This window comes from Pseudoliparis swirei, chromosome 5 (assembly GCF_029220125.1).
Source record: "Pseudoliparis swirei isolate HS2019 ecotype Mariana Trench chromosome 5, NWPU_hadal_v1, whole genome shotgun sequence".
Classification (NCBI taxonomy): Eukaryota; Metazoa; Chordata; class Actinopteri; order Perciformes; family Liparidae; genus Pseudoliparis; species Pseudoliparis swirei.
Window position 1 is genome coordinate 241,011 of NC_079392.1, and position 17,764 is coordinate 258,774.

Here is a 17,764-nt window from a genome sequence, read left to right on the forward strand (position 1 = left end):
CTGCGCTCCGTGTCTCCTCAGCTCCAGGTGGGTCGCTCGCTCCAAAGTCTCTGAGTTCCTCTTGTGAGGATCACGAATCCAACTGTAAACATGTGTCTGTTGCAGGACGGCAGCACCAACAGCAGCCCCGTCTTCTCCTCCGCGGACAACAGCTTTGAGAAGAGCAGGCTGGTGGTGAGAGAGCGCTTCTCACCAGCATGAAGGTCATTTGGAAAAGGGCTCAAAGGGGACCCAGCACACACAGCAGCACTAACATGGACCCCTTTGTGCTGCAGAACTCCAGCCAGTCCAGTCTGGACGACGGCTTCGACCGGCTCGATGGCTCCGAGTCTCGGTCCTCAAAGGACCGGCCTGTGCCCCACAGAGGTGAGGCCGGGACGCGCTCCACCTGCAGCTATAATAACCTCGTCTTTTAGAGACGTCTCAACGTGTCCGAGTAACCCACGGTGCATTCGAGTGTCTCAAGAATCTGGCCTGCAGAGCTTGTAGTGCTCTGGGGCCGCCATCTCTGAGGCCCTTGACTCGGCTCTCATAGACTCCATTGTTCCTTCAGAGGCGGAGCCTGAAGGCAACGGCCCGGCCTTCAGAAGCCTCCACCTGCAGCCCAGAGACGGCTCGTCCTCAGAGGAGCTGTCAGTAACTGGTAAGACACACACACTACATTAGACACACACACACACACTACACTAGACACACACACACACACTACACGACACTAGAAACACACACGCACTACACTAGAAACACACCCTACACTAGAAACACACACACACTACACTAGAAACACACACTACACTAGACACACACACTACACTAGAAACACACACACACTACACTAGAAACACACACTACACTAGAAACACACAACACTAGAAACACACACGCACTATGCTAGACACACACCCTACACTAGAAACACACACACACACACACACTACACTAGACACACACGCACTACACTAGACACACACACTACACTAGAAACACACTAGAAACACACACTACACTAGAAACACACACACACTACACTAGAAACACACACGCACTACACTAGACACACACCCTACACTAGAAACACACACACTACACTAGACACACACACACTACACACTACACTAGAAACACTACACTAGAACACACACACACACTAGACACACACACTACACTAGAAACACACACACACTACACTAGAAACACACACACTACACTAGACACACACCCTACACTAGAAACACACACGCACTACACTAGAAACACACACACACTACACTAGAAACACACACACACTACACTAGAAACACACACACTACACTAGACACACACACTACACTAGAAACACACACACTACACTAGAACACACACACACACTAGACACACACCCTACACTAGAAACACACACTACACTAGAAACACACACACACACTACACTAGAAACACACACACACTACACTAGAAACACACACTACACTAGAAACACACACACACTACACTACACACTACACTAGAAACACACACCCTACACTAGAAACACACACTACACTAGACACACACACTACACTAGAAACACACACTACACTAGAACACACACACTGAAACACACACACTACACTAGACACACACCCTACACTAGAAACACACACACTACACTAGAAACACACACTACACTAGACACACACACTACACTAGAAACACACACACTACACTAGAAACACACACGCACTACACTAGACACACACACTACACTAGAAACACACACACTACACTAGACACACACACTACACTAGAAACACACACACACTACACTAGAAACACACACAACACTAGACACACACTAGAAACACACACGCACTACACTAGACACACACCCTACACTAGAAACACACACCCTACACTAGAAACACACACACTACACTATACCCTACACTAGACACACACACACACACAGATGGACTGTGATTCAAGATACTTGCGAAGAAAACTGATAAATCAATGAGCCAACCAGTCAAAGTGGCTGGTAGTCGACCCCGGGGTAGAGTGGCCCCGGGGTAGAGTGGCCCCGGGGTAGAGTGGTCCCCGTGTAGAGTGGTCCCCGTGTAGAGTGGTCCCCGTGTAGAGTGGCCCCCGTGTAGAGTGGCCCCCGTGTAGAGTGGCCCCCGTGTAGAGTGGCCCCCGTGTAGAGTGGCCCCCGTGTAGAGTGGCCCCCGGGGTAGAGTGGTCCCCGGTGTAGAGTGGTCCCCGTGTAGAATGGCCCCCGGGGTAGAGTGGCCCCCGTGTAGAGTGGCCCCCGGGGTAGAGTGGCCCCCGTGTAGAGTGGTCCCCGGGGTCTAAACCCCCTTGAGTTTGATCCCCAGACAGACGCTTGTATCTGCATTTAGAAAGAGTTGTTTTCTGTCATGAAGTCCCGTCATCAGGGAGAACCGACATCAGGGAGAACCGACATCACAACGCTGACGCTCTCTCTCTGCTCCAGGTTCTTGTGGTTCGTGGGTTTGCAGCGTGACGGAAAAGGCCAAAGCTCTGCTGGTTCAGAGGGAGACCAGCACCCTCAACACGCTGCTCTTTATCTACCTGATCTTGTGAGTTCAGTCCCCTTTCCCTTCTCCCTTCTCCATCCAAAGCCTTATTGTCCTACGTGATCATTTAATTCTCAGAGCTTGAAGAGAGCCTCAGGAAGCAGCTGCCTGAGTAATAAAACTCGTTCTGATCTCATTAAGTTCAAATAAATTCTAGCTTTTGTTTTTTTTAAACCAGTTTTTAAACACCACCCTCCTGCTATATGTTAACTCCTTAATCAGGCATGAAAATCTCTCACCTTTCGGTGAAAAAAGAATTTTGAAAACAAAATAAGTGTTGAAAAAGTTGGTAAAAAGTGAACCAGACAGATATTTTATTTATGACTATTATCGATAAATATACCGGAATCGTATTTATGGTATCCTGTTTTTATGGTATTGTATCAGTATCATGATATTTATGGCAGGTATGGTATAGAAGATCATGACAACCAGGTAGAGGCAGAACAGACTCGAGGACCAGACTCGAGGACCAGACTCGAGGACCAGACTCGAGGACCAGACTCGAGGAACAGACTCGAGGAAGAGACTCGTGGCTCAGCAGAGCACAAGACTTGAAGACTTGTTCACGCCAAAAAAAAGGAAGTTGGATCATGAATGAGCATATTATACACAATGACAATTTATATTTATGACTATTATTATCGGCCCGATCACTGACTTGGTGTCAGAATGGAGGACCTACAGATTATCATACAACGTCAATGTTCGTGGAAGTCACCAGCGCCCCCCCCCGGGCCTATCCGTCTCACCTTTTTCACCCCTGACCCGTCTTCATGCCTGCTTAATGCCTGCTCCAATAGGTGGGCCTGATGGTTGAACTGTGGTGTTTCTTTCATCCCTCCTGAGGGCCAAAGAGAGGTCGGAGGTCGTTCTCTCAGCGTTCTCATCTGGTGTTGTGCTGTTGCTTCCAGGGTGCTGCTGCTGCTGCTGTCGTCCGGTTACATCGGGCTCCGCATCGTGGCCCTGGAGGAACAGCTGACATCGCTCGGGGCTCTGTCCGAGTTCACTTTACAGCGCGGGTGAGAAGGCCCTCTGAATAATAATAATAAAACGCCTCATGGGGTCCAACGAGATGGCAACGGTGAAGTGAGCAGCCCAGTTCTGCCGAGCCCGGCCATGTGAAGAGGGGGTCCTGGTTGTGGACTTGCTCTCCGTATCTTTACTCTCACGAGGCTCTGAAGAATATCCAGACCAAACACTGTGGTGTCTTGTTGCAGAGGACATCTGACTGGCTCTTTCCTTTCTACCGGGTCTGTTGAGTGGCGGCGGTCTCAATGTTTCCGCCTCGCTGCCAGGAAACTAAATGATTTAGTGCAGTTTGCTTCTGCTCTGCCGTCTCAACTGTCTCTCTGGTCTCTTCATAGGTACCGAGACACATAACTCTGACTGCGGGAGAGATCGGTGATCGTGGTTGGAGGATTATTTCCACGTCCTCCAGCAGAGCGCAGGAGGAGGAGTGTCCTGCTCTGCAGACTCCTCCCACCTGTGCCTGTCGGAGACGAGGCGTCGACTTGAAGGGCTGTCCTTCCCCCTCGGGCGGCAGACTAAGGACGGGCCGAGAGGCCCGCACGCCGCCGGCGAGGTGCCACGCCCCGGTTCACGAGCTGCTCCTCAGCTGCAGTTGACGGGGCTCTACCGGTCGGCATCGGCCTGCTGTAGCACTGACCAGAACAACCAAAGATGCACACGGATGATTTTCAAGATGATTTCTATGACTTGCGTACGTGTCTGAATACATCAGCCTCCGGCCTTCAGCTCCGCTGAGCACTTCTCCGAATGGTTCTCGCTCTTCAGCTGCAGGTTGAGATGCTGACGCTTTAAATCCAGATTCTGTCCCGATGCTCGGATCCTGCTCTCTTCAATCGGCAGGATTCCTTTCCTCGTTGTTGGCATGATTTATACTAATTGATTGATCGGTGACCAGAGGTTCTGCAGATGAATGCATAATCGGTGCGTACGTATTTAATCCAATAGGACACGAGGAGGCGTCGCTCTGTTTCTGTGGACAACTTTTCTAGGTCTTTGGTTTTCAAGAGTAGATTTTAAATGTTCTGCTGCGACTTTAAAAGTTCACCTCTCTGACTGTTGAAGAGCGAATGGCAATCCTAGAATGTTCCGGTTATTTCAAGTAGCACAAGTGATGTATCGGTCGTGTCTGCAGCCCTGACTGATGCTGCGTTGTTCTCATGTCGGTTCAGGTCCGAGTTTCCAACGACACAAAGTGGTCCCGAGAAGAAATTTCAATATGCAACACTTTTTAATGCATGGCCAAAAGTAATTTATTTCTTGTGCTGTTTTTTAAAATGGAGCTTAATGTTTCTGGGGGAGGAATTGTATCAGAAAAAAATGAACAGATTTGATTGAACGGCTCAATCGAGCGAGTGCACTTTTAAAAAAAAAAAGTAGTCTCGGTCCAAGACGACAAGTTTGAGTCTGAATGTCCGAGCTGGCGTCGGTGTCTGATGGCGGAGCCGCGGTGGTCTGGGGCGTCTTCTTTGTCCATTTTGAAATGCTCGTGATGGGTTTCACATTTCATAAGCGTTAGCTCTGGTGACTTCTCAAATGGACTTTTCATTGAGACACCCCCCCCCCCTCTTATGCGCCTTGTAAACTAAGCCGACCGGTTTCACGTCGCGGTTCTGGGCGGGGTGGAGCGGTTACGTTGACCCGAACCCGGTTTGAAGAGTCATTCTTATCGTCAACATGCCATATGCAGTACTGTCAGTTGTTATAATCCCCACTAGGGGCCAGCAGCACACACCCACTGATCTCATGATGATGTGCTTTTGAACTACTCAGTGTTGTAAATAATTTTCTATCAATTGTTCGTGTCCTTAATTCTAATGGTCCTATAAATATATTTATTTGCATTCTGTGTTTTTCAAAGTTGTCTCTGTGAGACGGCTTTACTATTGTTCAAAATAAATCAAGTATTGCGAAGTGTGTGTGGCTCAAGTAAAGTTGTTGAGTGGCATTCACATACGCCCATTTGTATTAAAAATGTATTTTTGAGGTAATGTTGTCATATCTGTAAAGTCTTCCATGTCGGAGGGTGATTTAGGTTTATCAAATACATTTCCCTCTCACGCTGGTTCTCAAATGAGGCTACGTGAAGATTTTTTTTTTTTAAACGAATTAAAATGAGCACCCATTCAAAAGTCCTTGACAAATTGTTATTTAATAAATAAGATAAGGTAGTTCATCAACTGAATTTTATATTCTTTTTTAAAATAAGATGACCAAAAATGCTTCAGAACCCCGATACGATTCTTCAGTAGTTGGTCTGCAGCTTTATTGCTTCTATTCTAGGAATGACGAGTCCCCAAAGGAACGCTCCGGATTCATGAGCTTCAGGTGGAGAACTCATCCGTCAGCTGTAATGTGTACGTGACACAAGACCGCCACCTAGTGGAGACCCTATACTCTCAGGGCCTTTTCCTTCTGATTAGTGGCTCTCACAGGAAGGGAGTCCTCGTGTTTCAGGAGTTTAGGATTTGTCTTTATTTAATTGTAGGCATTCAAACGCAGCAGGGACATCATTGCAACGGTCCTGCAGCCAATCGGCACGTGGTCCTGGTCAGCTGTCCGGTCTTTGAAGCTTCTGCTGGTAAGCACACAGCTGGAACACACCTGCAAGAAACCGTCACTTCCTACGAGAACTGATGACGTCTGGTTCTTAGATTACACATCCACCGCTGAGTGTAAAGGATGTTCAGTCTCATTGTTACTGAAGACTGCAGCTTTCAAACCAGTAACCACTTATTTGACCAAACAACCTTGTGGGGAGGCCACTGGTTCAAGGCACAGGCCTCGTCCCTCCATGCCTCGTGGGCCGCCATGCATTTGATAGCTGAACGGTAACGGCAGAGAAACTTAAAGGACCAACAGCTGTTGAGGAACGCCAACACATGTTTCAGTCCTCAAAATGTACCAAATAAATCGGCAAACATAAATGCAGTAAATACCTGCAGCAAAAGCCAAAATGATGGCCACCCAGCCGCTGATGTAGGACCACGAAAAGCTCCAGTCCAAGAAACGTTTGCCAAAGAAAGTGACCGTCACGCCGGAGTAAATCCCCAACGCCAGCAGAGCGAGAGCGCCTGAGACCGAAGGAGAGAAACACAAAGTCAACGTGAACACCAGCAAACCAGGCGAGAGGAACTCCACGCCTCCAACGGTCAACATGGACGCAAGCGAGCCGGCGTTAACCCGTGAAACCCCACAGCCTTCCTGCCGCCCGGTGAGTCGACGGCGTGCTACCTGACAGGACCCTCCGGTTCTTGGTGCCGTTGGTGAAGCAGCTCGGCAGCAGCATGAAGGCCTGCGTGGCGTCCCAGGAGGCTGGACACAAGGAGGACACGCCCACATCAACAGGGACTCGGCTCGTTCCACTGAGCGTCCCGCCGGCTGATGTCACGTTGCTGAGCTCCTCTGCAGTCGGCCAGGTAACCACGGGGGAAGGCTTCTCTTCATTATATTGATGGTGAATTCTCATCTTGCACCTCTTTCCTTTTAAAGACTTTTGAAACGATGAATGAAAGTATTCTGTCCACCAGTAAAACATGAGGTTTCCTTGTCTTTAAAACCTCATTCATGTCAAAGTAAATGTTTCCAGATACTGAAGCCCTGTGATGTGCTAATGCCACGTGTTGGCTTGTTTTCTGAAGAGGTCGGCATGATATTGGCTCTACATTTAATGTCATTTGCCTTCACATTTACTGTGTAATTGATCAATAGGACCTGAGATGATATTAGTTTTCTTTGTGGTTGTGATTATCATAATTTACCATTGGTTCAAATGCATCTTCTTACGTACTCACCGACAATGATGGTGTGGGCGTGACATTTGTGGTTGATGCAGAACCTCCAGAGCCCCTGATTCGCTGAGCTTCCCGAGTATCGATACTGCATCTAGAAGTCTGTTGCCGTAGAAACGGTGAGAAGCACGAGGGCCGCCACGCCGCAGACTGCCTCCTCCCGCTAGAGTATACGCCATCGTGTCCTCTCTTCCCTGAGCAGCGACTGCTCAGGGAAGAGAGGACAGGGGGACAAACGCTGCATCAGCTCGCCCTGAAGCAGATAAAGCACTTTAGGGAGCCCAAGTGTCTGTGTGCTGAAGAGGCAGCGCCTCATTGGTTCTGGGAGGCTTCCATCTGAGCCAGGTTTAAACATGTGTTCTAGACTGATAACACGAAGATGAAGACGACTCCGACCCGTAAAACAGCGTTCATCACTAGCTGGTTTAGGAGTTCCCAGATGGTCCGTGTTAAGCATCTTATTTCAAACAGATTTGACATGGACCATTCCAATCATACGATGGTGATCAGTCCAGCCAGCGAAGCCCTCGACCCCAGAGCGCTGTGACGATGAGCTTGGTCGGCAGTTCGGAGCTTTTGTTCACTACTCCAACGAATCCTCCGGTCAAGAACAACTGCCTGTCAGCATTGTGTGTGTCCCACAGTCATCTCACACACACTATCAACCCCTAAATCCCCACATCACAACCTCTGTAGACCTAAACATTTGACTCCCAAAGTGTCCGTCCATGTTGATCTCATTATACAAGAATACTGTCAAACACCAGGGTCCCATGCTGTAAAGATCTTTTCCCAAAGCAAAGGTCCATGAACTTCATCTCTGGTTTGTGGTTCCGCTAGTTCTCCAAAAAGCAGGTTTTATTTGCTGCTTTGTCTTTTCGACCCTCAAAGAGAGAAGGATCTTCCTGGAAACCGAATAAAAAGAGGTTTTGTTTCCTCCTGCTCCCTCTGGTTGGCCAGTGTCTCCTGGCGGTGTGCGTGTCCTTTTGAAGCCCCAGCTCTCATTGTCCATCTCACAAAAGAGGGATGCTGAAGCCCTGCTGGCGCTCTCCACTCTCCTCCGTCCCTCTGCCTCTAACCTCTTGCATGTTGTCTCTGTGACTTCTTTCCCTTCTCATCCGAGGCCCATGATGTGAACGCGTTCTCTTTCTCCCGATGCAGAGAGTGTGTCTCTCGGGGCCCTCGGGGCCATGCGGGTGCTGGGAGTTTGCGGGCCGCTCAACGCAGACCCTACCCTCCAGGAGGAATGTGTTGTTCAGCATGTCAGGGAGATCAAAAACAACAGAGACAAAAGAGAGTGTGTGACGACGCTTTGTAACTTTATTTCACCGGACAGATCCAAAGCGTGACTTAAAAATACCTTCATCGATTCAAAAGCTAGAAGATGAGGACGGCCACTGTTTGATTATTTGACCTCTTGGCTGTTCCATCGTTACACATGTGTGTGCACATAGTTTCAATAATGTAAAATATAATTAGTGCTGTGAAAAATAACGCGTTAACTCAGTTAATTCAATTTCAGGTTTAACTAGTTTTTTTTTTTTAACGCATGCGCAGAATGAGCTTCCAATCCGTCTGTTGTTGGTTGTCGGGACGAAAAAAAAGTCACTTGCAAAATGAGCTTCCAATCCACCACTTCAATCTGAACTCTGTCCGCTCTCATGCAGACGGTCTGTTCATCGGTAATGATCCTTCCGCAGGTTCACCTCCGGAAACCTTGTTACGACTTTTACTTCCTGTAGATCAGGGTCTCAACACGTCGATCGCGACCTGCCAGTCGATCGCGGCGTAGTGTCGGTAGATCAATGACATTAAAGAGATTGGCCCGCCCCCTGACATGTTCTCTAGAGCACGTCTTTGTTCTTTTATTAAACTAAACGTCTGTTGTTGATCGTATCTCCACAGCAGCATGTCATCTCTGTCTCTTCGCATTGCGTTAACACTTATCGATCTCCGTCTCGCGCCACATAGCTCCGTGCGCGCATCGGGACCGAGCAAAACAAAAGTCACTTGTCAATCTGTCCACCTGTCCGGGCCGGTGAGGTTTCAGCTTTGCAGCGGTGTCCCGCCGTCCCTTTCATCACGGCCCAGTTCATGAAGAAAACCCACACAGTCAGTTTGCCTCAGCAGCTGCTAGAGGAAGACTAGAGGCCTTTAGATTGTGTCATGGTGGAGTTAATGGTTGACAAACAAGAGAAAATGATCTGTTTAACCCTCCTGTTACCTTTACATTTACTAACATATTTTACCCTCGGGTCAATTTGACCCCAGCAATTAAAACCTCCAGAAAATTATTAGAATTAATATTGCTTCCCAAGTTTAAGTGTGAGGTACTTTATGTTTGTTTGTTGACTACCTAAATAGCCCTTTAAATAAATAAAAAAGTTGATATTTCTGATATGTTTGACACAGTGAAAAACAGCCTGGGGTCAAATTGACCCCAAAGAACACCGACATTAAACATTGAATGGGGTCAAATTGACCCGAAAGGTAACAGGAGGGTTAAACATTCTGTTTAGGATGAAGATGTATTAATGTTCCATGTGGAAGAAAACTGCTAAGTAACTGCTGAGTTACAGCACCATTGTATAGAAGAATGTATAGATGTATATATCCGTCTTTTGTCATAAATCTCTATGTTCTCACAAAATATACCGAGAATATCGGTAATATGTGATTAATCATGATTAATCCACAAAAACCTGTGATTAACTCGATTAAAAATTTTAATCGTTTCACAGCCCTAAATATAATATAAGCATAACATCTTCTCCATCATAGGTGCAAAAATAAATTAAAAAGTTAAAGATTCACATTGTGCAGTCCAGCAGCATCAGTATCTAGACAGTGCATCATTGTCTTTCCATCTTCTACTTTCTGTTGATAATAATTCAGTTTTTTGTTCAACAGCAGCATACCTCGTCTCCTCCAGCGGATCAATGAGCTCTAACACAACGATTGGGATTCCTCTTCTCCCAATCGGCTGCCACACCTCACTCAGCTTTACTTTTACGGTGCTCATTCGTAGAAATGACCCTGAATCCAGACCTGAATCCAGACCTCAAATGACTGATGGCATCCACACTCACATGTTTCTGGAGCTGCAGACTGAACCGACGGTTCCGTGTGAACACAACATATGTATATATATATATATATATACAAATATATTTATTAAACGGCTCGATGCTCACGGTGTGTGTACATTACTCCGCAACAGTGGGGAAGTGTGGACACTGTTCTTGTGCTTCCTGCTGCTGTTCAGCAGTGTTTCTCCAGGGGCCTGGAGCCCGGGGGCCTGGAGCCCAGAGGACGACAGTTCGATCTGCGGAGGAGGAGAGGAAGGTCCGGTCTTCGGGGTGCCACCTACACTGGATCACCTTGTCCCCGTGCTCCCCTGCCACTGTCTGGGGGAGGGGCTTAGTGAGGTCACCTGGGGGCAGAGAAAGAAAACAAAGTGTCACCAGGGGGGGGGGGGGGGGGTGTTGCCCTCTGGTGGCCTAATGGTGCATGTGAGTATCCGACAGTCAGTGTTCCTGGGAGTGGGATCACACACACGGTGTCTGTCCTTCGTGCCCATGCCGCGACCTTGAAGGTCACTGATGATGACGCTGTTGTCATAAGAGCCGGTGAGAAGACGGTGCGCTCCAGGCGGACGTCTGCACCACGCGGCCTCCTCTGATGTCATACAGCGTGCAGGTGCTGTCCTCCTGACCCGCGGCCAGCAGGCGGCCGCTGGGGTCCACCGCCACTGAAGCAGCTGCACTTCCTGTGAGAGACGGGAGTTTGCAGTACGGATCGTTTGCAGCACGTCGGGGATCCCGAGTCCTGAACTCACCTGAGCCGTGCAGAGTCGTACCCACAACCCGGACGCAGCTCGGCACCGTCTTGTCCTGGGAGCCGGAGGCGATCATCCACCCCCCCCACGCGAACTCGCTGAGGATGTGACCTGTGGACACAGCGTTGGACTCGGCGTGTTGTGTTGACGCCACGCTCTGATCACGAGGATGACATCCAGCAACTCCAAGGAGGAAGGATCTGGTCACACGTGTTGTGCTTTATGCATTTTAACAGCAAGGTTTAACCAAAAGAAGTTCACGTGTGACGTAATAAATAATACACGATGCAGAGACCTGCAGGGAGGCTGGCCTGCTCCCATGGCCGCCTCAATCCAGGCCACAGCGCCGAGCTGAAGGCCCGGTCCAGGCCCGGGACACGGGGTTGGAGGAAATGTTCTGTCATGTTTTTTTCTCGACTTTTTATTTTCACGTTATGCTGGAGTCCAGCGTGTTGTATACGCCTCGAGACCCGTTTAGGGAGGAAGTTGTTCTATCCGGGCTTTTGCCAAACAGGTCATACATGCCTGGGACGTAGACGGGTGTGACCGCGCATCCCAAGCTATTACCCTTAAATACACACATAATATTTGCAGTTGCAGTGGGAACTAAACTAATAAAATGATGTAAAATTCAATGTTTCTTCCAAAACATGTGCATACATCTAACAATACATACAAGTGATTTTAAAACGTTCTGCCGTCAGAGTGAGTTACATGACCAGTAAACTCCGTGTCACGTATCTGCTGGAGCTGCCTGAATAAACGGCTGGTTGATCCAATACAAGATCAAGTGACTGAATAATACAAGAGTACACAACTGCTACACGCAGGGAGGCTGGTGTGAGGCGGCCTCCGTCCTGCTGGCCACCTGCCACCTTGGCAGCCTCACTCCAGGCTACAGCAGTTCGAGCCTGTGACGCACACTCGAAGAAAAAGGGTTAACCCTACCCGAAACCAAATGCAAAATAAAGTTACAAAATTAATCTAACATGTACACTAAACTTTAAAAAAAATGTAGAGGGCTAACCCTGTCGCTCTCCCCTTGCCACAGGAAGCTGTTCTAATAGCAGTCTGTGGTGGAGCTGTGAGAGGAGGGAACACACCACTATAGGAAACAACAGCAGCAGAGCATCAACAGGACAGGTGTGATGTCACCGCTTACTGCTGGCAGATGCTCAAACAGCAGGGGGGGTCCAGCACTCAAGGTGCTTTTCAAAACAAAGTCTCATAATCTGGTTGCAGGGGAGACTTTAGTTGTTTTGGTCAGAGCCACAACTCTCAGTCTCAACGCCCAGCTTCCATTGGTTGAGTGTCACAGTCCACGAGTAAGACCATCAACGGATCAGGAAGAAGGCTCTCACTGAGAGACAATTCACCGGTCCCTGACTTAAGTCAACCTCAACTGGTCTTCAGTGATGCAATAGCATAGAATATTCTCCAGATGGCAGCAACGCCTTTGAAGAAACACGTCTGACTTTTCTCCAGAAGGGATGCAGAATGGAGCCAAAATACAGTTCCAACAGGAATGATTTGGTGAGACGTCCATGTCTTGTTCCTGGAATACTAAAGAGAAGAGAATCCTCTTTTACATCATCAGGATCCCCAGCATCCGTCTCCTCCTCCGTCAGCATGGGACTCGTACCCTCGACACCGTCACGGCTCTGGCTCAGCTGTCGGTAAATCTTGTGTATAAAAGGTGGTCATAAACACCTAATGGCCTGTCATGAATATTTTAGAGGCCTGAATATCGTACAGAAATGACCTCTAGAAAGCCCAACAAGGCCGATTCAGAGCGATGCCTTCAGGTCCAGAGCCACTCGGCCCTCTGCTTTGGGCTTTCTGTGGCGTGATTGGATTGATTTGTCATCTGCTACAGAGCTCGGCCACGGGGCTGTGCATAATCCAATTTATCGCTTTGCCATTTATTACACATTTCTGTGGCTTTTGGGTCCTCTGTCACATTGATTGGTTGATTGCTTGCTTAGCCGGGTCCTAATGAGCTGCTGTCTGAGTCACCGCATAATCACCGCCATAATTCACTTCTCCGCCGGCCCTCGCGCTCGCTCTGTTGGCTCGGCCGATTAGGACAGAATGGACTGAAACAGCTTTCTGAGCAGACAATTAGGAACACCGTCCTCTGAACAGGGGCCACTTCAGAGGATATTAGCCTTCAGTAAACCACATTCCTCCACAGGTTTAACAGATTCCTGTTCCAGGTGACGAGGAGCTCGTCAGATGACGTGTGAACAGGCCTGAGGAGACGAGCTGCGGGGACACCAAACCACCAGCAGACTCTCTCGTCTCTTCCTGGGTTCATATTCCGTCGTGAATGGAACCAAAGCAATCCTGACTGAGGAGTCATGGTGGAGAAGACGGCACATGGACAATGTGGCTTTAGTGGCCCGAGAAACAAGTTCCCCCGTCAGTGCGTGTTCATCGTCAGGCCTGGGAAACGTGGATCACACCCTGTGATTATAGAGTGACATCAATGAGTCAGGGGCCAGTCCACATGAGGGATCAGAGCACCATACGGGGCCCTCAATGCTTTATCCCACATGTCCAAAGCACCTCATGCATGCTTAAAAAGAAGCCATATAATAATAAGAATGTTAGGAGTAGTTTCCCCTTTCCCGCTCACTGTTCTGTCACGACTTTACAAACACGTCAGTGTCCTGAGTCGCTGGGGCCTGAGATCTAAACGAGGGCCACGACAGTCGGGTCCATCACGTCCCTTTAGTTTGCAGACATTTACATTTTAGGGGAGGAAATATCTGAAGTCGGATGAGAACAAGCAGCAGTGAAGGTTTACCATCAGCCTGGGGGACATTCACCAGGCTGGGAGAGGCTCTGGGGCCACTGGGACATGTGAAGAGGCTTAGGGGCCACTGGGACATGTGGAGAGGCTCTGGGGCCACTGGGACATGTGAAGAGGCTCTGGGGCCACTGGGACATGTGAAGAGGCTCTGGGGCCACTGGGACATGTGAAGAGGCTCTGGGGCCACTGGGACATGTGAAGAGGCTCTGGGGCCACTGGGACATGTGAAGAGGCTCAGGGGCCACTGGGACATGTGAAGAGGCTTAGGGGCCACTGGGACATGTGAAGAGGCTCAGGGGCCACTGGGACATGTGAAGAGGCTTAGGTGCCACTGGGACATGTGAAGAGGCTTAGGGGCCACTGGGACATGTGAAGAGGCTCTGGGGCCACTGGGACATGTGAAGAGGCTCTGGGGCCACTGGGACATGTGAAGAGGCTCTGGGGCCACTGGGACATGTGAAGAGGCTCTGGGGCCACTGGGACATGTGAAGAGGCTTAGGGGCCACTGGGACATGTGAAGAGGCTCTGGGGCCACTGGGACATGTGAAGAGGCTCTGGGGCCACTGGGACATGTGAAGAGGCTCTGGGGCCACTGGGACATGTGAAGAGGCTCAGGGGCCACTGGGACATGTGAAGAGGCTTAGGGGCCACTGGGACATGTGAAGAGGCTCAGGGGCCACTGGGACATGTGAAGAGGCTCAAGGCCACTGGGACATGTGAAGAGGCTTAGGGCCACTGGGACATGTGAAGAGGCTGTGGCACTGGGACATGTGAAGAGGCAACAAGTGCCACTGGGACATGTGAAGAGGCTTAGGGGCCACTGGGACATGTGAAGAGGCTTAGATGCCACTGGGACATGTGAAGAAACTCGGCTCAGTCTCACTGTTCTGACATGTGAAGAGGCTTAGGGCCACTGGGACATGTGAAGAGTCTTGGGGCCACTGGGATCCTTCATGTGAAGAGGCTCTGGGCCACTGGGACATGTGAAGAGGCTTGGGGCCAATAGTGCGCCTGGGCCACTACTCTCAGGGACATGTGAAGAGGCTTGGGGCCACTGGGACATGTGAAGAGGCTCAGGGGCCACTGGGACATTTGAAGAGGCTCTGGGGCCACTGGGACATGTGAAGAGGCTTCAGGGCCACTGGGACATGTGAAGAGGCTTAGGGGCCACTGGGACATGTGAAGAGGCTTAGGGGCCACTGGGACATGTGAAGAGGCTCTGGGGCCACTGGGACATGTGAAGAGGCTTAGGCCACTGGGACATGTGAAGAGGCTTAGGGCCACTGGGACATGTGAAGAGGCTCTGGGGCCACTGGGACATGTGAAGAGGCTTAGCCACTGGGACATGTGAAGAGGCTCTGGGGCCACTGGGACATGTGAAGAGGCTCTGGGGCCACTGGGACATGTGAAGAGGCTCAGGGGCCACTGGGACATGTGAAGAGGCTCTGGGGCCACTGGGACATGTGAAGAGGCTCTGGGGCCACTGGGACATGTGAAGAGGCTCAGGGGCCACTGGGACATGTGAAGAGGCTCTGGGGCCACTGGGACATGTGAAGAGGCTCTGGGGCCACTGGGACATGTGAAGAGGCTCAGGGGCCACTGGGACATGTGAAGAGGCTCTGGGGCCACTGGGACATGTGAAGAGGCTCTGGGGCCACTGGGACATGTGAAGAGGCTCAGGGGCCACTGGGACATGTGAAGAGGCTCTGGGGCCACTGGGACATGTGAAGAGGCTCTGGGGCCACTGGGACATGTGAAGAGGCTTAGGGGCCACTGGGACATGTGAAGAGGCTTAGATGCCACTGGGACATGTGAAGAGGCTCTGGGGCCACTGGGACATGTGAAGAGGCTTAGGGGCCACTGGGACATGTGAAGAGGCTTAGGGGCCACTGGGACATGTGAAGAGGCTTAGGGGCCACTGGGACATGTGAAGAGGCTCTGGGGCCACTGGGACATGTGAAGAGGCTTAGGTGCCACTGGGACATGTGAAGAGGCTCTGGGGCCACTGGGACATGTGAAGAGGCTTAGGGGCCACTGGGACATGTGAAGAGGCTCTGGGGCCACTGGGACATGTGAAGAGGCTTAGGGCCACTGGGACATGTGAAGAGGCTCAGGGGCCACTGGGACATGTGAAGAGGCTTAGGGGCCACTGGGACATGTGAAGAGGCTCAGGGGCCACTGGGACATGTGAAGAGGCTTAGGGGCCACTGGGACATGTGAAGAGGCTCTGGGGCCACTGGGACATGTGAAGAGGCTCTGGGGCCACTGGGACATGTGAAGAGGCTTAGGTGCCACTGGGACATGTGAAGAGGCTTAGGGGCCACTGGGACATGTGAAGAGGCTCTGGGGCCACTGGGACATGTGAAGAGGCTCTAGGGGCCACTGGGACATGTGAAGAGGCTTAGGGGCCACTGGGACATGTGAAGAGGCTCTGGGGCCACTGGGACATGTGAAGAGGCTTAGGGGCCACTGGGACATGTGAAGAGGCTTAGGGGCCACTGGGACATGTGAAGAGGCTCTGGGGCCACTGGGACATGTGAAGAGGCTTAGGGGCCACTGGGACATGTGAAGAGGCTTAGGGGCCACTGGGACATGTGAAGAGGCTCTGGGGCCACTGGGACATGTGAAGAGGCTCTGGGGCCACTGGGACATGTGAAGAGGCTCAGGGGCCACTGGGACATGTGAAGAGGCTTAGGATGGCAGGGATGAATTAACCAACGGGCCCAGGCCCAGGGGCCCATGAGCTCAGGGGCCCCTGGGCCTGAGCCTCCGCGCGTGACGTCGCTGTGATTAACATTGTATTGATATGAATATGATGATATGACACGATGCCGTGCCGGTATATGCTGGGCTTAAGTCATTCATGTCAGTAACAGGGCCCCAATAGTCCTACTGAGGGATGGATTACCGAACAAGCCTACCGGCACCAGGGGCCCATGAGCTCAGGGGGCCCCTAAGCCAGAGCCTCTGCGTGAAGTAGCTGTTATTAACTTTGTATTGATATGATGATATGACACGATGCGCCATTGCCGGTATATGCTAGGCTTAAGTCATTCATGTCATGGTCATATCATTTGCGTTATGTTGTCTGCTCAGCTCCGGTATCGTTGTTCCATACGGACTGTTTTGTTAGCGATGTGGGGGGGGGGGGCCCTTGACACGTCCAGGCCCAGGGGCCCGTGGTTTCTTAATCCGTCCATGGCCACTGGGACATGTTACAGTGATGACGAGCTGCTGACGCCACTGAAGTCTTGGAGTTAAACAACTCCTCCAGTTGTTTTGCATATTAAACGCAGGTCAGAGGTCAGAGGTCAGAGGTCAGACTCGAGGAACCGTCCCTGAAGACTCACAGCAACTCTCACAGACTCACACGAGGTTCACACGACATTTCTTTAATACAAAGTCAACATATCTACAGACACAGTGGCTTCAAACCAAGTCTGGTTGCAGTTAGAAGGAACATTTCAAAGGGCCCCACGAGGCCCTCAGACCAGGGACAACTGTTCTGCTGAGTTTGGGTTATTTTTCATGTTGTTCTTTTCTTCTTGACGCCATTCTGTGTTAGCCCCCCCCCACGTCCCAGTGCATCTGGTCTCTGTTCTCAAAGGTCATGAAGTCCAAAGAGGACCACGCTGCCCCAGACCCCCACAGACCCCCCCGACCCCCACAGCTCCCCCCAGACCCCCACAGCTCCCCCCAGACCCCCGCCCCGTGGGGC

At 50.5% G+C, this 17,764-nt stretch overlaps 2 protein-coding genes and 1 pseudogene across 5 annotated transcripts in view; 1 reads left to right on the forward strand and 2 right to left on the reverse strand.

The window, feature by feature from the left end:
• Nucleotides 1-5,519, forward strand: part of si:zfos-943e10.1 (GRAM domain-containing protein 2B) — a 22,868-nt gene extending 17,349 nt beyond the window's left edge. For all 4 annotated transcript variants that reach the window (XM_056415231.1, XM_056415232.1, XM_056415233.1 and 1 more), the window contains exons 7-13: nt 1-27; nt 106-174; nt 276-366; nt 554-643; nt 2,471-2,576; nt 3,488-3,595; nt 3,941-5,519. The exon at nt 1-27 is cut by the window's left edge and continues 45 nt beyond it. In XM_056415231.1, coding sequence (XP_056271206.1) covers nt 1-27; nt 106-174; nt 276-366; nt 554-643; nt 2,471-2,576; nt 3,488-3,595; nt 3,941-3,956 — 507 coding nt within the window. In that variant the 3' untranslated portion in view covers nt 3,957-5,519. The remainder of the gene's footprint in view (nt 28-105; nt 175-275; nt 367-553; nt 644-2,470; nt 2,577-3,487; nt 3,596-3,940) is intronic.
• Nucleotides 5,520-5,879: 360 nt separating this feature from the next.
• On the reverse strand, nt 5,880-7,488 carry LOC130194071 (lens fiber membrane intrinsic protein-like). Its single transcript, XM_056414952.1, has 3 exons — nt 7,397-7,488; nt 6,837-6,917; nt 5,880-6,676 (listed from the first exon to the last, which is right to left on the reverse strand). Exons 1-3 carry the CDS (start codon nt 7,485-7,487, stop codon nt 6,450-6,452), a joined length of 399 nt encoding a protein of 132 aa, XP_056270927.1. The 5' UTR covers nt 7,488; the 3' UTR covers nt 5,880-6,449.
• Nucleotides 7,489-10,599: 3,111 nt separating this feature from the next.
• Nucleotides 10,600-11,635, reverse strand: LOC130194101 (WD repeat-containing protein 47-like; annotated as a pseudogene).
• Between the last annotated feature and the right edge of the window lie 6,129 nt (nt 11,636-17,764).

Bases quoted from the DNA above. Each gene is read 5' to 3' on its own strand.
- LOC130194071 (XM_056414952.1), bottom strand. From the start codon at position 7,487: ATGCAGTATCGATACTCGGGAAGCTCAGCGAATCAGGGGCTCTGGAGG. The intron at 6,918-7,396 runs GTGAGTACGTAA...CCTTGTGTCCAG, and splicing joins CGCCCACACCATCATTGTCG to CCTCCTGGGACGCCACGCAG. The intron at 6,677-6,836 runs GTAGCACGCCGT...CTTCGGTCTCAG, and splicing joins GAACCGGAGGGTCCTGTCAG to GCGCTCTCGCTCTGCTGGCG.